The sequence below is a fragment of the Elephantulus edwardii genome, unplaced genomic scaffold (assembly GCF_000299155.1).
Source record: "Elephantulus edwardii isolate Elephantulus edwardi_28Jun2011 unplaced genomic scaffold, EleEdw1.0 scaffold00260, whole genome shotgun sequence".
Lineage (NCBI taxonomy): Eukaryota > Metazoa > Chordata > Mammalia > Macroscelidea > Macroscelididae > Elephantulus > Elephantulus edwardii.
In genome coordinates this window covers 666,662-685,521 of record NW_006400010.1, presented here as the reverse complement: position 1 = coordinate 685,521, position 18,860 = coordinate 666,662, and the positions used below count along the sequence as shown (strand labels likewise).

At 36.6% G+C, this 18,860-nt stretch overlaps 1 protein-coding gene across 1 annotated transcript in view; it reads right to left on the bottom strand.

The window, feature by feature from the left end:
- The window catches only part of RNF115 (ring finger protein 115), a gene marked incomplete at its 3' end in the record, with an annotated part of 108,887 nt that overhangs the window by 28,178 nt on the left and 61,849 nt on the right, over nucleotides 1-18,860 (bottom strand). Inside the window, exons 2-3 of the mRNA XM_006899539.1 lie at nucleotides 17,944-18,002; nucleotides 12,167-12,221 (exon numbers count right to left, since the gene is read on the bottom strand). Coding sequence (XP_006899601.1) covers nucleotides 12,167-12,221; nucleotides 17,944-18,002 — 114 coding nt within the window. The remainder of the gene's footprint in view (nucleotides 1-12,166; nucleotides 12,222-17,943; nucleotides 18,003-18,860) is intronic.

Below are 18,860 nucleotides of genomic sequence, written 5' to 3'. Positions count from 1 at the left end.
TCAGTGAAGTGTCTGTTCATATCCTGTGCCCATTTTTCTATTGGATTATTTACCTTTATCTTGTTGTGGTGCTCAAGTATTTTATAAATTCTGTATATCGGGTCGCTATGAGTCGCAAGCAACTTGATGGCACATAACAACAACAACAACATATAAGTCTCTTATCTGATCTTTCATTACCAAATACTTTTCCCCCAGTATGTGGCTTCCCTTTTTACCCCGTTGGAGAAGTTTTTGGATGCGCATAGGGATTTCATTCTTAGCAGATCCCATTCATCTATTTTATCTTCTCCTGCTGTAGGATAATCATTGTATAGTGTTATCACACCCAATATATGTAAAAATTGTGAAGGCCATGCTTAATTAGAAGTGGCTTCAGCATCACCATGAAATATTTTACTACTTGTTTTGGAAACTGCAAATTAATACAAAGTAATAGTAACAGTCAATGTGCACCCCATTTTCAACCCAAAATAATAGTGTATCCTGATCACAGAAAATAGGATAAAAACAAAAAAAGCACACAAAGCAAAATTACACCAAATCAACACTAAGGATAAGAATAGTTTTAGGTCATGTGCAACTGAGCAGACTTAGGTAAGAATAACAGAAGAAGAAAAAAAATAGCTCCTAAAACAAAACTGGGTATTCAGGACACGGCTTATGTAAGTGAAAACTAATAGAGAACAGTATTATAGTTTTTGTGAAACACCAAAAATAATCACAGTAACAGTTAACTTGACAAGTATTTGTCCTAAATAAATCTTACTGTATCTTTTAAAAAATAGTTACTCTCACTGAAGACATTATTAAAATATTTGAGCTCAAATATTTATATATTCCAGTATAAAAGTAGGATAGATATATTCTACTTAGGAGAATTTTCTGAGATTTAATCATATACACATCAACTCAAGTGAATTTCAATTCACAGCAGCCCTTCAATCTAGTTTCTCAAACTGTAAATCTTAACAGGAGGAGACTGCCAATCTACCTGCCTCAGAGGAACTGGTGGGTTCTATCTGTATCCTTTTGTTTAGGAGTAGAATAAGTTACAGACTACACCACCACATATACATCTGCATCTCACAATTTATAGATGATTATGACTTGTTCTTTGAAAAGTTAAACACTACTAACTTAGCCATTCTTTTTTTTTTATTATTATTATTATTTTTGTGTGCATGTACCGTCAAATCAGATCTGACTGGTACAGGAGGAGATTGTCCCTCCTTACCCGGCAGAGCATCTGGTGGATTCGAACCATTTGCCTCTGGGATTGTAGTTGCAGCTCCTTACCACTAGGCCACCAGAGCTCCCCAAACTTAGCCATTCTAGTCCTAGTTAAAATACAAGAGACCTGGAAGCCTATGTCCACACAAAAATTTGTATTCAAATACCCATAGCAGTATTATTTATGACAGCCAAAGGTAAAAGCAATTCAAACGTCCATCAACTTGTGGATAAATTAAAGATAACATTCATCCACATAGCTGAATAATCCCTAAAAAGGACTGTGGCACTGTTACATGCTACATGATGAGCCCTGAAGATATTATGATAAGAGAGAGAAAGAAGTCAGTTACAAAGGAGTGTATATTCTATTCCATTTCTATTAAGTGAAGGGAGAAGGCTCCTGGGGAGAAAGAAAGAAAAAAGACTTGATGATGGGGGCAGAGTTTCTTCCTGTAGTGTTAAAAAAATGCTGGAGGTAGTGGTGATAATTAAATATACTAAAGACACTTAACTGTACATTCTAAAAAGGCAAATTTTATGGTGTATAAATTATATCCCTGATATATCTCTAATGGAAATTTAGTAGAATTTAATAGAAATTGTCAATTATCTAAAAAATCGTAATCATGGCATGCATTCTAAAAATCATCCCAGGAAATTTTAATAAATAGTAAATGTCATATTAGAGAAAAAAATATTACAACCAATTCCAGTTGGACAAAATGCTGACAGAAACTTACATTAGCATGTTGTTGTTTTGTGCCATCGAGTCACCTGTGACTCATAGTGACCTTACGTACAACAGCCCTAAACCCTGCTCTATCCTGTGCCATTCTCATTGTCTTTGACACACACACCCATTACCCTAGTAACTGAATCTATCCATCTCATCGAGGGTCTTCCTCTCCTGTGCTGTCCCTCCACCTTCCCAAGCATGATGTCCCTCTCCAAGGACTGGTCCCTCCTTGCAACATGTCCAAAGTATGTCAGACAAAGCTTCAGAATCCTTGCCTCCAAGGAGCAGCCTGGCTTCACCATCTCCAGGATGAACTTGTTTGTTCTCCTAGCAGTCCACTGTATATTCAATACTCTTCTCCAGTACTCAAAGGCATCAATTCTATTATCCCTAGTCACTGTCCAGCTTTCCGATGCATAGCAAGTAACTGCAAAGACCATGGCCTCTATCAAGCACACCTTAGTCTCCAGAATGACACTGTTGCTCTTCAGTACTTTGGAGAGGTCTCTGACAGCAGACTTTCCCAATGCAATTAGTCTTTTCATTTCCTGGCTGCTAGTACCAAGAGTCATGATTGTGGAGCCAAGGCACAATCTGTTAACAATCTTAATCTCTTCATGTTACCATGTTGTTGTTATGTGCTGTCAAGTCGCCTGCGGCTCATGGTGATCCTATGTACAAAAGCCCTAAACCCTGTTCTATCCTGTGCCAATCTGTCTCTGACACACCTACCCTCATTACCCCAATCACTGAATCTTCCTCCTCTGTGTTTCCATACTTGTGGGCTCCACCTCAGTTGTCCTATCTGCTAGTCTAAATGTGTTCTATTGTACATAGGTTTTTCGAAGGCCTGCTATTTCAGAAGTAGATGGTCATAAAAATTATCACTTTTTATTCATATGTAAATAATGCACTAAATGGCACATATGTATAATTTGGTAACATTCTGACACACATATAAATCTTTGAAACCATCATCACAATCAAAAGGACCATAATCTCTCACCCTTAAAAGCATCCTAATGTCTCTTTCTCTCTCTTATCCCTTCTTACTTTTCTCAAGAGATCAACCATTTTTCTGTTTAAATATTCTAGAATTTCCTATTTTGTTAAGTGCTATCAAGTTGACTATGTCTCAAAGTAACACTATGAACAACAGACCAGAACCTGGCTCTATCCTGCACCGTCCTCACAATCTTTGCTATGCTTAAGTATATCACTGCATTCCTGTGTCAATTCATCTTCTTGAGGATCTTCTTCTTCATGGCTGATCCTCCACTTCTCCAAGCACAGACTGATGTCTTTTTCTAAGGATGAGTGCTTCCAGACAGTATACTTAAGTAAGAGGAAATTTCATACTCTGTCAACTCAGATGTACTTGGTTCAGATCTACCAGGTGCTACACAGGAGGAAAAAGGGCAATCTCCTCCCATGTGATTTACACCCTCTGAAAACCCACTGGTGGGTCAGCTACAGGTCTGTTCCAACTCAACAGTACACAGCAACCAGGAAGCTCTGGTGGCTAACCCATAAGAAGTTGGGCTGCCAAACCAAAGGCAGGCAGTTCAAATCCACCAACTGCTCCTCACGTCAAAGATGAGTAATTTCTTCTGTGTGATTTATAGCCTTGGAAAACACACTGGAGGGTCACTATGGATCATTTCCAATTTATAATAATAATCAGCAACAATGGAATGCATCTATTAGGAAGTCACATAGATCTAAATGAAGCAATTCTAGTACTTAACCCCTAATTCTAGAGAGCGTCAGTCTATATAGACTTGGGGTGTTCATTTGGACACAGATCTACTGTGCTCACCAATTTCAATTAAAAATGAAATGTTTCTCTCTAGCTTCTTTGTTTTATTTCTAAATTTGTTCAAATTTCTAGATTCATCACTATATATAACTAGACATATCTAACAGGATAATAGTAAATATAGTACAGACACGAAAGACTAAGAAGATCATGAAATACATAATTTTCGTAACTATGAAAAGGACTCATTATATAATGTTAAGAAAACTTTTTCCCCCAAGAGAAATACAACAATACTATGATTATAACCAAAAAACTTCAGATGCTCTGCCGGGGAAGGAGGGACAATCTCCTCTTGTACCAGTCAGATCTGATTTGACGGTACACTGACACAAATAATAAAAAAAAACCTTCTGAGTATTTTTATACTATCTTTCCATATCTATGCCTCAGGATGAGATGGATTGACTGGAGAAATGAGATTAGGTCTGTTGGAGATGATGAAATTGACTCAGGACAAGGAAGGGTTCAGAGCTATGGTACATAGGGTTGCTATGAGTCACAGTTGACTCAACAGCACATAATAACAGCAGCAGCATACCTCAGGACAAAACCTGTAAGGCACTATATAGAGAGAAAGGGTGCAATTAGAATATTGGATATAAGGTATTTTTAAAATAATTTTTATTGCTGCTTATGTAACATACAGAAAAAAAAATGTTTTAAATGCATATAAATCAGTCTGCTCCAAGCACTTTACCCTCTTGTGCATGCACACCCAGAAGTTCTTTTCCCAGGAAGTCATCTCTCTTACGTTCCAGTAACCTGAGGCAGAAGCCAAACAGTGCCGCTCAAGATCAAATGTCTAAATGACACTAAGACAGAGTCAAAACCTTTGAAATGTGGGGGAAAACTTGACATCTTATTTTAATTTAACAAAGTTGCTCTCATCCATAGTCCAAAATTTGAAAACCAAAAGTCTGACCAAAAAAAGACTGCCTTGCCTGTTGTTGTTGTCATGTGCCATTGAGTTGCTTGCGACTCATAGTGACCCTATGTACAAGAGCCCTAAATGCCGCTCTACCTGTGCCAACTTTGCCGTCTCAAACACACTCATTTCCACCACTCCACTCACAGAATCGATCCACCTCACTGAGGGTCTTCCTCTCCTGTGCTGTCCCTCCACTCTCCCAAACATTTATGTCAGACAAAGCTTTGGAATCCTTGACTCCAAGGAGCATTCTGGCTTCACCTTCTTGAAAACAAAACTTGTTTGTTCTCCTAGCAGTCCACTGTATATTCAACACTCTTCTCCAGCACCACAGCTCAAAGGCATCAATTCTCTTTCTATCATCCCTATTCACTGTCCAACTCTCTGATGCACGTAATTGCAAAGACTATAGCCTGGATCAGGTGCACCTTAGTCTGCAGCCTTACATCACTGCTCTTCAGTACTCTTGAGAGGTCCCTCACAGCTGACTTTCCCAATGTAATTCGTCTCCTGATTTCCTGGCTGCTGTTACCAAGAGTATTGACTATAGCTAAGCTAATTTATTTTTCACTCAAAAGCTGCATCACCAAGCCCCTCCACCTTGAAGAGAGTAATCAATAAAAAACCCATTACCTTATAACCAAATTTCCTTAAACTCCAAGAAGTTTTACAATTATAAATATATAAATCAGGCTTTCAGGGATCATTTCTTGAATGTTCAAGGAATAACTTTGTCACCATGGAAATGTGTATTCATTAAACAAACAATCTTCTAAAATCTTCCATCTCTTGCACCGGGAGGGTTTTTTCCCTCCTGTAGGAGAGGAGAGTGGCCCCAACTGGAAAACTGTCTATTAAATAAAAAGGCAATCAAATGTGTTATTCTTTTGAATTAACTCAAAGAGTGTATTTCTTAAACTCAAATAATAAATAGAATTCTCAGGTAGCCTGAGCTCCCTTCCCCATGTTATCACCAGGGACGTCACTATAGCAATATTCTGTCTCTCTACAAACAGCTAGCAACATTTTAAAATTCATTCTTCATTGGCCACATATATTACTCAAATAGGTCTTATTTATCTGGTATCCTTCTCTCCTCCTCTGCTCCATCTCACAAAGCAATTCTATCCTTTTATGCTTCTCCAACAACAAATAAATGAATGCAGATTTGAATAGACATTTTGCTTAGACAAACACCCAGGTGGAAGGTCAGAGAAGAGGAGGAAGATCAGAAGACCATCAATAAAATTAACACAGTGGCTACAATATACTAGGAGACACAGCAGATACTGTGAGGCTAGTACTAGTTTGGGCAAGGTTTCATTTTGTTTTACATAGTGTTGTTTTGAGGTGACGTCGACCTGAAGGCATTTAACAATAATGACAGAAAATAACCTCTTCATTGTATAGGAAGCACTGACTTTTAAAAAATAAAGAAAAATATAAGCCCTTGTTGAAATTACCAGCTAAATAAAATATGGGAAGGTTTCTATCAACTTTTCCATGTAAATAAATTTTATCTACCGTGCAGGGTTGTAGTTCACGTGTTATTTCTCTATAAAGTCTTAGTAACGACTAAATTTATTAAGCATGAATGTGGTATCAAGATTGATGGACAACTCATCAACAACCTGAATCATGCTGATAGCACAATCTTATTTGCTGAAAGTGAGGAGGACTTGAAGTGCTTGCTACAGAATATCAAAGGCTATAGCCTTCAATATGGATTTTACATCTCAACATCAGGGGGGAGAAAAAAAAAATTTCCCCAACAGTTATAGGCAACATTATGATAGCTGGAGAAAAGATTGAAATTATCAATGTTTCTTCTTACTTGAATCCATAATCAATACTCTTGGCACTAGCAATTAGGAGATCGGATGCATTGTATTCTGTTGGGAGAGAGAGACCTCTCCACATTACTGAGAATAATGTCAGTATTGACTCGAAGCTGAATTTATTTTTTATTTCTTTCAGCTTGAGAAATGCCAAGTTCTTCCATTTTTATTCTGACTCTAGCTTTTCATGCTTATCATTATATTACTTTGTCTTCTCAAACTGCATTTTGCAATTTTCTGTTTAGCACCTCTTCCCTTTGTTTTGGATTCTCAAAATTCTTATGCAATTTTCATAGTTTCTTTTGACATCCATTTTGGTTTTTTCTTTCTCCTCTGTCTTTGTAGTGAAATTTCACTCTCTTCAAGGATGAAATGACCCTCTCGTGGGTTTTCAGAGGCAGTAAATCAGGAGGAGACATCCCACCCTTCTCTCATAGAGCATCTAGTGGATTCGAAACACATGCCTTTCAGACTGCAGTACAGCTTCTTATCCTAGACCACCAGAGCTCCTTACTTGTGCCTTAGTGGGTAACGAACTGTGCTGCCAACCCCAAAGTAGGTGGTTCAGATCTACCAGTTCCTCCATGACAGAAAGATGGGCAATTTTCTCCCATACATTTTACAGCCTTCAGAAAATCCACTGAAGGCCCAGGTAGAAGTCAGTTCTGACTCAAAAGCAATGAGAAAAAGACAGAACAAGTGATACAGCAGGCAAGGGAGGCCACACTGTCAAACCAAAGGTCTGAATCTACCAGCAAAAATGGATCATCTCCCATGTGATTTATAGTCTCCAAAAATCCACTAGGATGTTAGATATGAGTCAGTTTTGACTCCATGGTGACTTGTTGATTTGATACAGCAGGCATATCAGTCTAAACTTTCAAAGTATTAACTAATGTGATCCTCACAACCTGAGAAGTAGGCATTATATTCTTCAATTTACAGACCAGGAGACAGAGGCACTTAAAGAGAGCCTAAGTAATTTTGTTGGTTATTAAACTAGTAAGTTGTAAACCTAGGATATGAACTCAGGTATCCTCTGACCAGAGAGGCTGTGCTCTTAATCACTATGTCATATGACATCTCTTCTTAAAAATATTAGTCTTCCAAAGACTGAGACTCTCCCAATCTCTTCATTGCATTTGTTAGTCTGACCATTTACCCCTAAAACCTATTCCACTGCCATCAAGTAGATTCTGGTGGATTCACATCTCTAACCTTAAGGTTAGCACTGAAACCTATAACACACTAACATTCCCAGTAGCTAAACTCAAGTTAGAGAGCTCTGATGGCTTAGTGGTAAGGAGTTGCACCACCAATATAAATGGTGGTTCTAGTCCATTAGCTAGGTGTTTCACAGAAGAAATAGATGGGAAAACTCCTCCCATGCAATTTACTGCCTTTGAAAACCCAGCAGAGAGTCAGCAATGCATGGGACCGTTCCAATGACAGTACCCAACAACAACAAACCCAAGTCAATCAATCAACCCTTTGGGAAATAAAAATTCAAGTGAACTAATTAGAACTTACTGCTCAGTTTTAACCCAGGGTTTCAAAATGGTTCAGTTATGGCTAACACAGGAAAATCCAAACAACCCCAAATTTGTAAAGCATGGTTATGCCAAATCAGGGGAAAATTCCTTATAAGAAACTCAGAAGAGTTCTAGTGAGCCCTGTCTAGAGTCTGATGTGTGATACTGGATTACGGCTACAACTGTGGAAAGCAACACAGGTTCAAAACCAATACAGACAGCCACAATCCTTGAGCCTGACACTATTGGTTCAGAAATTATTGTTTTAATCAAAGAAGCACTGTTATGCAACCTTGCATTCTGCCTCTGTTTTCTTGGTAGGAGATTAAGTTTCTAGTAGGGTGCTGACCTGTCATTTTCCCTATTCTGGTTATTCTAGTATGCCACATTTTTTTTTACTTTGTTCCACTGTTGGCCTCACTGAACTGGGAAGAACTGGTTCAAAGCTTCGGTTTTAACCTAGTTCAAAATTTTCCCTTTATCCCAAAGAAGTGAAAAAAGAAAATGTCCATATATCAATCTAAAAGTTGTCCAATATTGTTTATTTTCAGGTTGGGTTTTTTGGATTTATTTTTATTATGTCTATAACTATAAATTTATTTTGCTTTGTTCTTTGTACCACTTTTTGGAGCTCCTGTCTGATTTTAAGATAATTTTTTCAAGTGAGATAATTTTGAATAAATGTCTAGAATTCATGAAATGAAAAATAAAATTGATGTACACAGTTTACTACTGTGAAAATTTTCATTTCTAACTGTACTTGTTATATAATCTTCCACAATAAAACTTTATACTCCCTGTATTCCTTTCCTTGTTCTTATTTGCTTTATTATAATTTACTACACAACCCAATAATCAGTTCCTTGAAAGCAAGCCGACTATAAAGTTTGCTTCTTACTCTTATTCCTAACAGACTATTATTCCCAAAGTTTGCTTCTTACTCTTATTCCTAACAGACTATTATTCCCAAAGTTTGCTTCTTATTCTTATTCCTAACGGACTATTATTCCCAAAAATTTGCTTGTAACTCTTATTCTTAAAAACACACAATACTGTACTGGGATCGTTTTGGGGTATTTTTTAAAATTTTATTATTTTGTGTGTGTGTACCGTCAAATCGGATCTGACTAGTACAGGAGGAGACTGCTCCTTCTTCTCCAGCAGAGCATCTGGGGGATTCGAAACAAGTACCTCTGGGTTTGCAGTGCAGCTTCTTGCCACTAGGCCACCAAAGCTCCCTATGTATTGGTTTTTTTGGTGGGATTTTTGTTTGTTTTTTTGTTTGGGTTGTTGTTTTTTTCCCCTGTTTGGTATAGTTTATGTGTGTAGTTGACATTTGGGGTTTTTAAAATTCATTTTAATGAACGTTTACAGAGACTTTAGATTTCCATTCATTCATTGTTGTGTTTTACTCTCTGCCCACCCCTCCCCCCCCGTACACTCTTTTTGAAAAGTAAAAGAAAAATTCTTTCATTGATATACAATTCTGCCCACCCCCAGTACACTCCACTATGCAACCTTCATTCTGGACTCTTGTCATGACCATAATACCCAATCATGTATCGCTTTCAAACAGTTCTCTCCCTCATCTGTTTCAATACAGTATACATAATTTATCCCATCTTTCTCAGTCTCACCCCTACCCTGATGCCAGTCCCATTCTACAACAGTGGCACTATGCAGTATTTGTCCTTTTGTGACTGAGATATTTCACTCAGCATAATGACCTCCAGGGTCATCTATTTTGAATAATATTTCATGAGTTCCTTGTTTTTCAATGCAGCGTAGTATTCCATTGTGTGAATATAACACAGCTTCTCTATCCATTTGTTTGTTGATGGGCACTTAGGTTGTTTCCAACTCCTTGCTATTGTGAGCAGAGCTGCGAAAAACATGAGTGTACGTATATCTGCCTGGGTGGCAGTTAATGTTTCTTTAGGGTATATTCCCAGTAGTGGAATTGCTGGGTCAAATGGCATTTCTATTTGCAACTTTTTGAGAGAGCGCCATACAGGCTTCCATAGTGGTTGCACCATTTTACACTCCCACCAACAGTGAATAAGGGTTCCAGTTTCTCCGCCACCTCACCCACATTTGTTGTTTGCTGTTCTGTTAAATTGTGCTTTTCCTATTGGGGTGAGATGATACCTCATAGTCGTTTGGGGTGTTTTTTTTTTAACCTTTGGCAACATCTATAATCTTACACAAATTTCCTCCTTTGCCCCCCCACCTTAAAATGCAAAATATTAGTGAAAATGAAGAAGACTGAAATATTCAGAGAATACTACAGAAAGAAAACTATGCAAAAATGGTATCCTGTTATAGTTAAAGAGCATGAAGTCACTGGCCGTATGACTCAGCAAAATACTTTAACACCTGAAGTAATCTGCCACCAGTATCAAATTTAGCATTACTAAAGTTAGGAAACTATGTATATATATATTTATTTTTTCCTCATTACTCAATACATCTCCTCCTGATGATTCATACTTGAAAAAATGACAAACCAACTTATTTCCACTTCCTAAAAAGTCTTAAATAAAATCAGATGAGGTTTCTTTTGCATATGCATAATGCGGATGTGACAATCTGTGTTATCAGGAATAGCACACACAGGAAAGAGAAAATATAAAAATCAGAAAGCTTTTTGGGCCTGGCAAGAAAAATAAATTTTTAATCACTCAGCCAATGCACATTCCAAATCAGTTCACAGTTAAAGATGATGACACAATAGCTGGAGTAATGAGGGTTAGGTGTGCCAGAGACAGTAAGACTGGCTGGCTCAGGATAGAGCTGGGTGAAGAGCTATTGTGCATAGTATTGCTGTGGAGTTGTAAGCTGACTCAATGGCACATACAACAACAAATATTAAGAAGAGTTAAGCACTATAGGTCATAACAAAAGAAAACATCTTTAATATAGCAGGTCTACCCGTGGACGACGTGCTGGGGCTGAGTCCGGCCTTTGAAGGAGGGGCTGAGGTACTACTCAAGCTCTGAAAGTTTCTTGACTATAAATCTAATAATAAGAAAACCTGAAAGACTACAGATCTTAAATTACATTCAGAAAATAAATGAGAGAAACTTAGAGACTTGGGGGACTTAAGGGATTACTGAATATCATTTTTCAAATACAGGTTAAAGCAATTTTAACTTACACAAAATACAAATACCAAAAAAAATTTTACATGTTCTCTAGGCACTTCAGCTATATCTGGAAGATGTTAATAAGATCCAGAAAGGTTTTATTTCTTTTCATGTCCATTGGCTTTTCAGAGCTAAACAAGTTGTGGGACAGCAGAGGTAAAAGCATGGGTGGTTTTTGGACAGCCCCTTCAGGGCTAGGTTCAGGGCTATCATGTTTGTGGATTAAAAACAAAGAGGATGTTGAAGGTCAATAGATAAAAATGCTGAAAAGCAAATTTCTCTGCATGTATTATAAAATGGTATTCAATGATACAGACTAACTGTATTTTCAAATAATAGTTAAAATTTTTGGTTGTTTTTCTTTTTTAAAAAAATACAGATACCACATTACTTAAAGAATTAGAAATTATTTAAAGTTCCATTCTAGGATCTAGAAGGGAAGTATCTTATCCCAGTCCCCTAATTCCAACTACACCAAACTAACATGCTCATGAAGATAATCTCTAGAAACCAACACCCATGCACAAATCTGAACCTATCCTTTATCATGATACATATTACAACACATCCTAGCCTACTCTTCACCTGGTAGCTTCCATGCTGCAACAGCAGACCTTATGTTACTGTTTCAACAAAGTATAAGCTCTTAACTCTCACATCATAAGCAGAAAACACTGAAAATATTACTATGTTTAATTAAGACAATACAGCTATTACACTGTTACTTTCTCCTAATCAAGAGTTTATAAAAAATAACATACCAAAGCTTCAGGTACTGAACACACAAATCTTTCTAAAGACTATCTTTGCCTACATTTTTCTTATACATTCACTTATACTCTGGTGTTTTTTCTACAGTAAGTAAATATCTGTCATGATTTTAACACCCACTAACTTCCTAAAAACTCTCAGCCAATGGAATACTTACCTCTGCAAAATGTGTTGATGTGCTATTATCTATCCTGCTGCCGCCACCTAAAAAACTAAAGATAAAAAGGAATGAGTGGTGAGTCTATTCCCAGGAAGCCAGTCCCCTCCCTGGAGCTAATTATAGAAAGGTATAATGAGAGCAAAGCCCAATAAGGAAAAACAAATCATCCCAATAGGACAACTAATAAGGAAATTATGGGGAACTAGCATGTGGATTAATCTATCAAAAATATTACCAATCACAAAATTACAGCGAATCAAGTGAAAAATGGGAAAGAAGGGCCACCATTAAAGAAGGCAGAAGGACTTCACAGCCAAGTAATGCAGTTCCAATGTGAGTTGGCAAGACTAGAAAAACCTATTTATTCTCAAAGAAGCTAAGAAATAAAACAAGATTTTTCTTCCAAATTATGTTTCACTTTTAATACAGCACAAAAGGTCTCAATAAATTTACTCTTCTCTGATAATTCATCCTATTTTTAAATTATTCTACCCATCAGTCCTGATGATGTAAAATCTGTAGGGAAACTGTGATCCTAACCCAAAGGTGCTACCTCTCTGGCAGTTCTAATCCACTAGCAACTCTAAGAGAAAAAATGGACAATCTCTTCTCATTCAATATGCAGCCTCAGAAACCCAATGGACGGTCAGCTACGAGTCATTTCCAACTGGACAGTAATAAGTATGAGTATCCACCGATCAGAGCCCACTTCAAATGCTGCCTCTTCTGCGAAGTCATTTCTAAGACACCTGCACGTACCCCTCCAGAGTTTTCCTTGGAAAGAGACACCATGCTGGGAACGCCAGCGGGTCAGCAAAAAGAGAAGAAAACCCTCAACAAAACGGACTGACACAGTAGGGCTTGAGCACATCAGAGATCAGGAGGATGGCAAAAGGTTAGGGGGGCAAGGTTAAATCTCTTGTTCATAGGGTTGCTGTGAGTGATAGCTTACTTGAAGTCACTTAACAACAACATACCTGTTCTGAAATGTGACACTAATTTTAAATCCCACTGCATCATGAACACCTGGGATTGTCTCACCCACATCTTTCAGTCCTTTCACTCTTTTCACAAATACAAGAAAGCAAAGCCTGTACTTCAAAAATGCCACAAATACATATAATCTTCTACGGTGTATAGCCCTGGTCTGTCCACTTGCTGTACAGAGGTAACTCATGGTTGCTGTCAAGCTGAATCTGACACTGATGTGTCAAATGCAAGAATGATTATCCATGGTGGACAGTGTTTGGTGGAGCTCCCCGATTAAAACTAGCTTGGAAGCAAGAGTGGCATCCAATTCCGAAATAGCTTGCCTCTGGAAACACTATGAACCTGGAGAAAGGATGAAAGTTATACAAGAGTCCAGGTCTTTCGTTCATAGGGTAGCTATGAGTTGCCTACAACTCGACGACACTTAACAACAATCTGTCATACATTATACAGAGAAATCATCTCCTTTGAAAACACTGTAGCACCACATTCTATACTATGTAAAGATAAATATAAATCAAAATTCTGTTGACCATAAGTAAGGGAGCTTTGATGGCTGGCTACTAAGCAACAAGTTGCTCTAACAACCCAAAGGCAGGGAGTTCAAATCCACCAGCTGCTCCACAGGAGAAAGATTGGCAATCTCCTCCCATACAATTCAATGCCTCTAAAAGTCTGCTGGAGGGGTCAACTATGGGTCAGCTCCAACTTGACAGTAAACAATAATACTGCTAATAAAAAAAAGAGTGTATCCTCTTCCTTGTTTTTTCAGAATTCACTTTAGATAAGTTTTTTTTAAACGGTACAAATTTGGGGAGCTCTGGTGGCCTAGTGGCAAGGAACTGCAACTACAATCCCAGAGGCGCACGGTTCAAATCCACCAGATGCTCTGCCCGGGAAGGAGGGACAATCTCCTTCTGTACCAGTCAGATCTGATTTGATGGTACACTCACACAAAAATAATAAAATAAACAAACAAAAAAAGGTACAAATTCAAGAATATTTACTTGCTTTTTTTCAATGCTTTTGCATTCTAATTTTATTTTGAAAAAATTAATTGATGGAAATGTTAAAAGAATTTCTCCTCATTGGAATTCAACAATGATTGGCTTCTTCTCACACTTGTTTTGTCTTAATCTATAAATTTACATGAACTTCTCCCTTTTTTTTGCAAAAGTGAACAATTGTTATAAAAAAATATAAGCTGATGAGATGTCTCTCACATATATATATGTTCTTTTTTTTAAATTTGCATTCATTCATTGTTGCAATTTTCTCCCTTCCCAACCCTCCCCCCCACTTTAGATAACTTTTAATGGTAGCCCAATGGTCAAGAGTTGCTCAGATGCTAACCAAAATAGTGGCAGTTCAAACTTATCCAGAAGTTCCAAGTAAGATTTGCCTCTATTAAGTTTAAAGCTCACTGCTGTCAAGTAACAACCTACAGACAGAGCAGAATATTCCTGAGGGTTTCCAAGGCACAGGATAGAGGAAGATTCAGCTTTGTTGTTTATAGGATCACTATGAGTCATGGACATACCTAACAAGAATCCTTGTAGAAGCAGATTGCTTACATTGTTCTTCCACAGAGCTGATGGTAGGTTCAAATATCCAACCTTTTGATTAGCAGCCAAGAATTTTAACCACTTTGTATCTTACTCAGTTATAAAGGATAAAATGTATTTATTTTTTTATCTCTTTAGAAGATTGCTGTGACACATCACAATCTGATTTAATGTTTAATAATAAAGCCACTTCTACTCCCGTGGAGAAGTTTTCTGGTTTGAGAGTAGATTTTTCTTTTTAATAATTTCCCCCGAAACTATTAAAAATTATTGTTACTGAATTAATATCACATGTATTAAAAGCAAAATAACTACCTATTCCCCAAGACTCTGAATAATGAGAATAGTAGATCATATTGCTTTATAAACACTTACAAAGAGAGTAAAGTAATGCAACATTTTGAGGGGAGGAGATAGAATTACAACACACACACACACAGAGAGAGAGAGAGAGAGAGAGAGAGAGAGAGAGAAACAGTCCACAAACTACTACACATAACTTTCATTTTCAGGATATCAACTCAGGCCATGTACTGAGGTCATTAAGGAAACAAACACACCCTGGTTAATCTGGAAACAAGAGTGGGGGAGGGAAGAAACAAAGCAAATGCCATTCCTTATGTAATCATTTTCATGCCTTATTCTCTGAATACATACCAAAGAACGTTTAAAGCTCAGATACAGAATCTACCTAAGCTGGAGAACAAGCAGGATGTTTCCTCACACTACCCTCCAATCTACAACAGTTTCCTCTTCTCTCTCTGCTGATTTATCACTTTCTACAGTTTATTAGAAATTAATTTATCCTCTCTACTTACTTCTTCACAATTCCCTAAAAGCCATACACATAAAAATCAGAAAAAGTGACCTCAACTGTCATAATAAATCAAGTGTCTGTGTGCCTAAGATATGTTACTGTAAAAAACACAAATTAAAACCCTTGTTCTAACAGAGCAGATACTACTAAGTCTATCAGTTCTCAGTACAAACATAAGACTTTCTTCCAAGTGTCTATAGAAAGAACTGTTCTAAACTACAATAGCTTATAAAAAATTATATCTTGAGAAGTAAAATATGTAGAAACCAAAATCATGTTTGTTTCCATACAGGAAAACACTGATCTGATAAAACAGCCAGCACTTACACTTTTTTTTTATTTTTAGCACTTAACAATTTTAAATAACCAATTTCTCCCTTAAAACTAAATCTGAATTTCTGTCAAAATCTTTTGTTCAATGTGTCAACCTTTCCTGAATATAGTTAGGAATAACTGACTAGCTTTGACAAGAAACTCATAATTCTTTTCTGTCTTTTCTTCAAATAAAAAATCTACATAAACAAATGCTGAAGAATTTTTTAAAATCCAAATCAAAAACCAAAAATTTAAAAATAAAAATGTCATTTAATATCTGTGTATGTTTCATAAATTGAACACTTTAGTAAAAATTATTTCAAATACAGAACAAGCTAAAAAGAGCAGACACATATACATTAAATAAATATCAAGTAACTTTAGAAATAAAGCTGCATATGTATGTTTTTTGTGTATATTTTTATTGCTCAAGACTTACTACATGATCATGAAGACTTTCAAATATCCTTGGGGCCCCAAAACTATAATTCTACTCAACTAAAAACAATACAGCTAATCACAGAGAAGAGATAATAAAAATACCAACCACAAGGTTTCCATAAATGTTACAAAGCTTAAGAAAATGAACAAAGTGTCCCTCTAAAAGTGTCCAGTAGAAAATAGGCCACATGCAAAAATGTTTTCATTTTTATCATTCATCCATACTTAACTTTGTGACTGTCAAGTATTCAAATGTTTTGTTTATGAACTTTATAAGATGAAATACCATGCAGTAATACTTAAGTCTACAAAAAAAATTATTTCCCCCCTCATCCATGTAAAATACTGATCTCTTTCAAGAGGTATAATTTTTGCATTTGAGTAGTCACTGCCAACTGTATCCACATAGTACAACCTGTGCTATACAAAAGAACATGGAAAAAATCATGAAGGCACACAAGGGTGGAAACCGTAGGATTCACAGTTCCTTCCAGAAAAAGACTCATCCTAAAGTTAAACATTACCCTCATTTATGGCTGTACTTTGTACACAGGCATAATTAAACTGGGATTACTCTTAAGAAATTTTTTTTAAAAAAATAAGCCCATTAATTACCCTCTCCAGTTGATACATCTTTTATTTAACACATGCAGAGCAAAAGTGCTGAAATAAGTATAAAATGCAATTATAATAGCAAAAAAGAAAAAGATTTATCTAAAGTTAGCATGCCATCACACACAATTAATCATTTTTGTTGTCATGCTAATCTTAGTATGGTACTCAATTATTTAAAACCAAGGTTATTAGCCGAAAATATTTGTAACAAACTAGATCCCATGCTATATACTACCATAAAAGCTCCAGCTCACTTACACATATAATCAGCAATCATTAGTAACACCAAGCTAATAGTACATACTGTCAAGACTGTAGCTTTTCCTGGTTGTGGAAGGGACCTTCAACTTTAGATTCTGCCAACAGTAATAGTACAAGAATTATCTACTGTCATGAACACCTTCAAAAGTACTTTGAAGAATAAAGTTTCAGATTACAGATCATTTTTATCCAGGCAGAACTTCTTTATTTGTCTAACAATGTTTAATCAGATAACTCTCCAAGAAGAAAAATGTCTTTTTAGTCTAGGAGGGGAAAAAAAGTCATCCTATTGATGCTCTCCTGACTTTATTAAGAAGGATTTAATCCAAGTAATAAGATCATTTTCTAGGCTACAACAATCTAGAATTATAATCTTATTGGTTATCTTTTTCAGAGGTCACTCTTCCACTCTTCCAGCAATTTATCTTCTGGTCATTGACAGAGTGGTCACTAAAAATCTCATAATCTCAGAGAACCTTGTAATCTCAGAAAACGTTAATAGTTTTACTCTGGTATCAACACAGAAGTTCCCTGAGAATGCCATGCACAATCAAAAGCAGTGGATTTCATAACACCCACTATTAGATCACTTTCTAAAGCTTCTTATTTTTCTTCCCCTACTCTATTCCATTTTCTTATATCCCACTTCACCCCGAAGCACATACACACTCTGTTGGCAGAGAAAAGAAAATAAAGTCTCTTCATTCAGCTAATACTGATAAAAAAGAATTCTAAAAGAATGTCACATTTTCCACGATCTTGTACAATACCTGGAATCATCTGTCACTTCTTCAATAAAGCCTGATTCACATCTGGGACAAATATATTCCTATAAAAGAAAACAGGTAAAAGTCTTTCATTAGAAAGCTAAGTATGTAATCTCACACTAGTATGTGCTCAATGATTCCCACACTGTAGTATATGTACTACATAGTTGCATGTGCTCAGTGATTTGCGGGGAAATACAGAATTCCATAAAATGTTTAAAGAATACATGAACACTTTTCCAGTTATCTAAGTTGCTCCCAGTAAGAGCTAAAAGGGATTCCTGCCCTTTTTTTATTTTGAGCTAATGATTTTTTAAAATTTTATTTTAATGAAAGTTTAGAGACACTTTGGATTTCCATTCATTCATTGTTGCACTTTTCTCCCTGCCCAACCATCCCCCAATTCACTTCTTTTTGAAAAGTAAAAGAAAAAATTATTTCATTGCTATTTAATCCCTCCCCCCCAAGTCTACTCCACTATGCTACCTTCATTCTGAACTCCTGTCATAACAATAACATCTAATCATATATCCCTTTTAAACCGTTTTTTCCTCACCTTTTTCAATGCACTACACATTATTTATCCCATCTTTCTCAGTCTCCTCCTAATCCCTATGGCAGTTCTCTTTTATAACAGTGGATTATGCCGTATTTGTCTTTTTGTGACCAAGATATTCCACTCAGTATAATGTTGTCCAGGGTCACCTATTCTGTGAAATATTTCATGAGTTCCTTATTTTTCAATGCAGCATAGTATTGCACTGTGTGAAAATAGCAGAGCTTCTCTATCCATTTGTTTGTTGGTGGGCACTTGCATTGTTTCCAATTCTTTGCTACTGTGAACAAAGCCAAAATAAATATAGGTGTGCATGTATCTGTTTGGGTGGCAGTTATGGTTTCTTTAGGGTATATTCCCATTA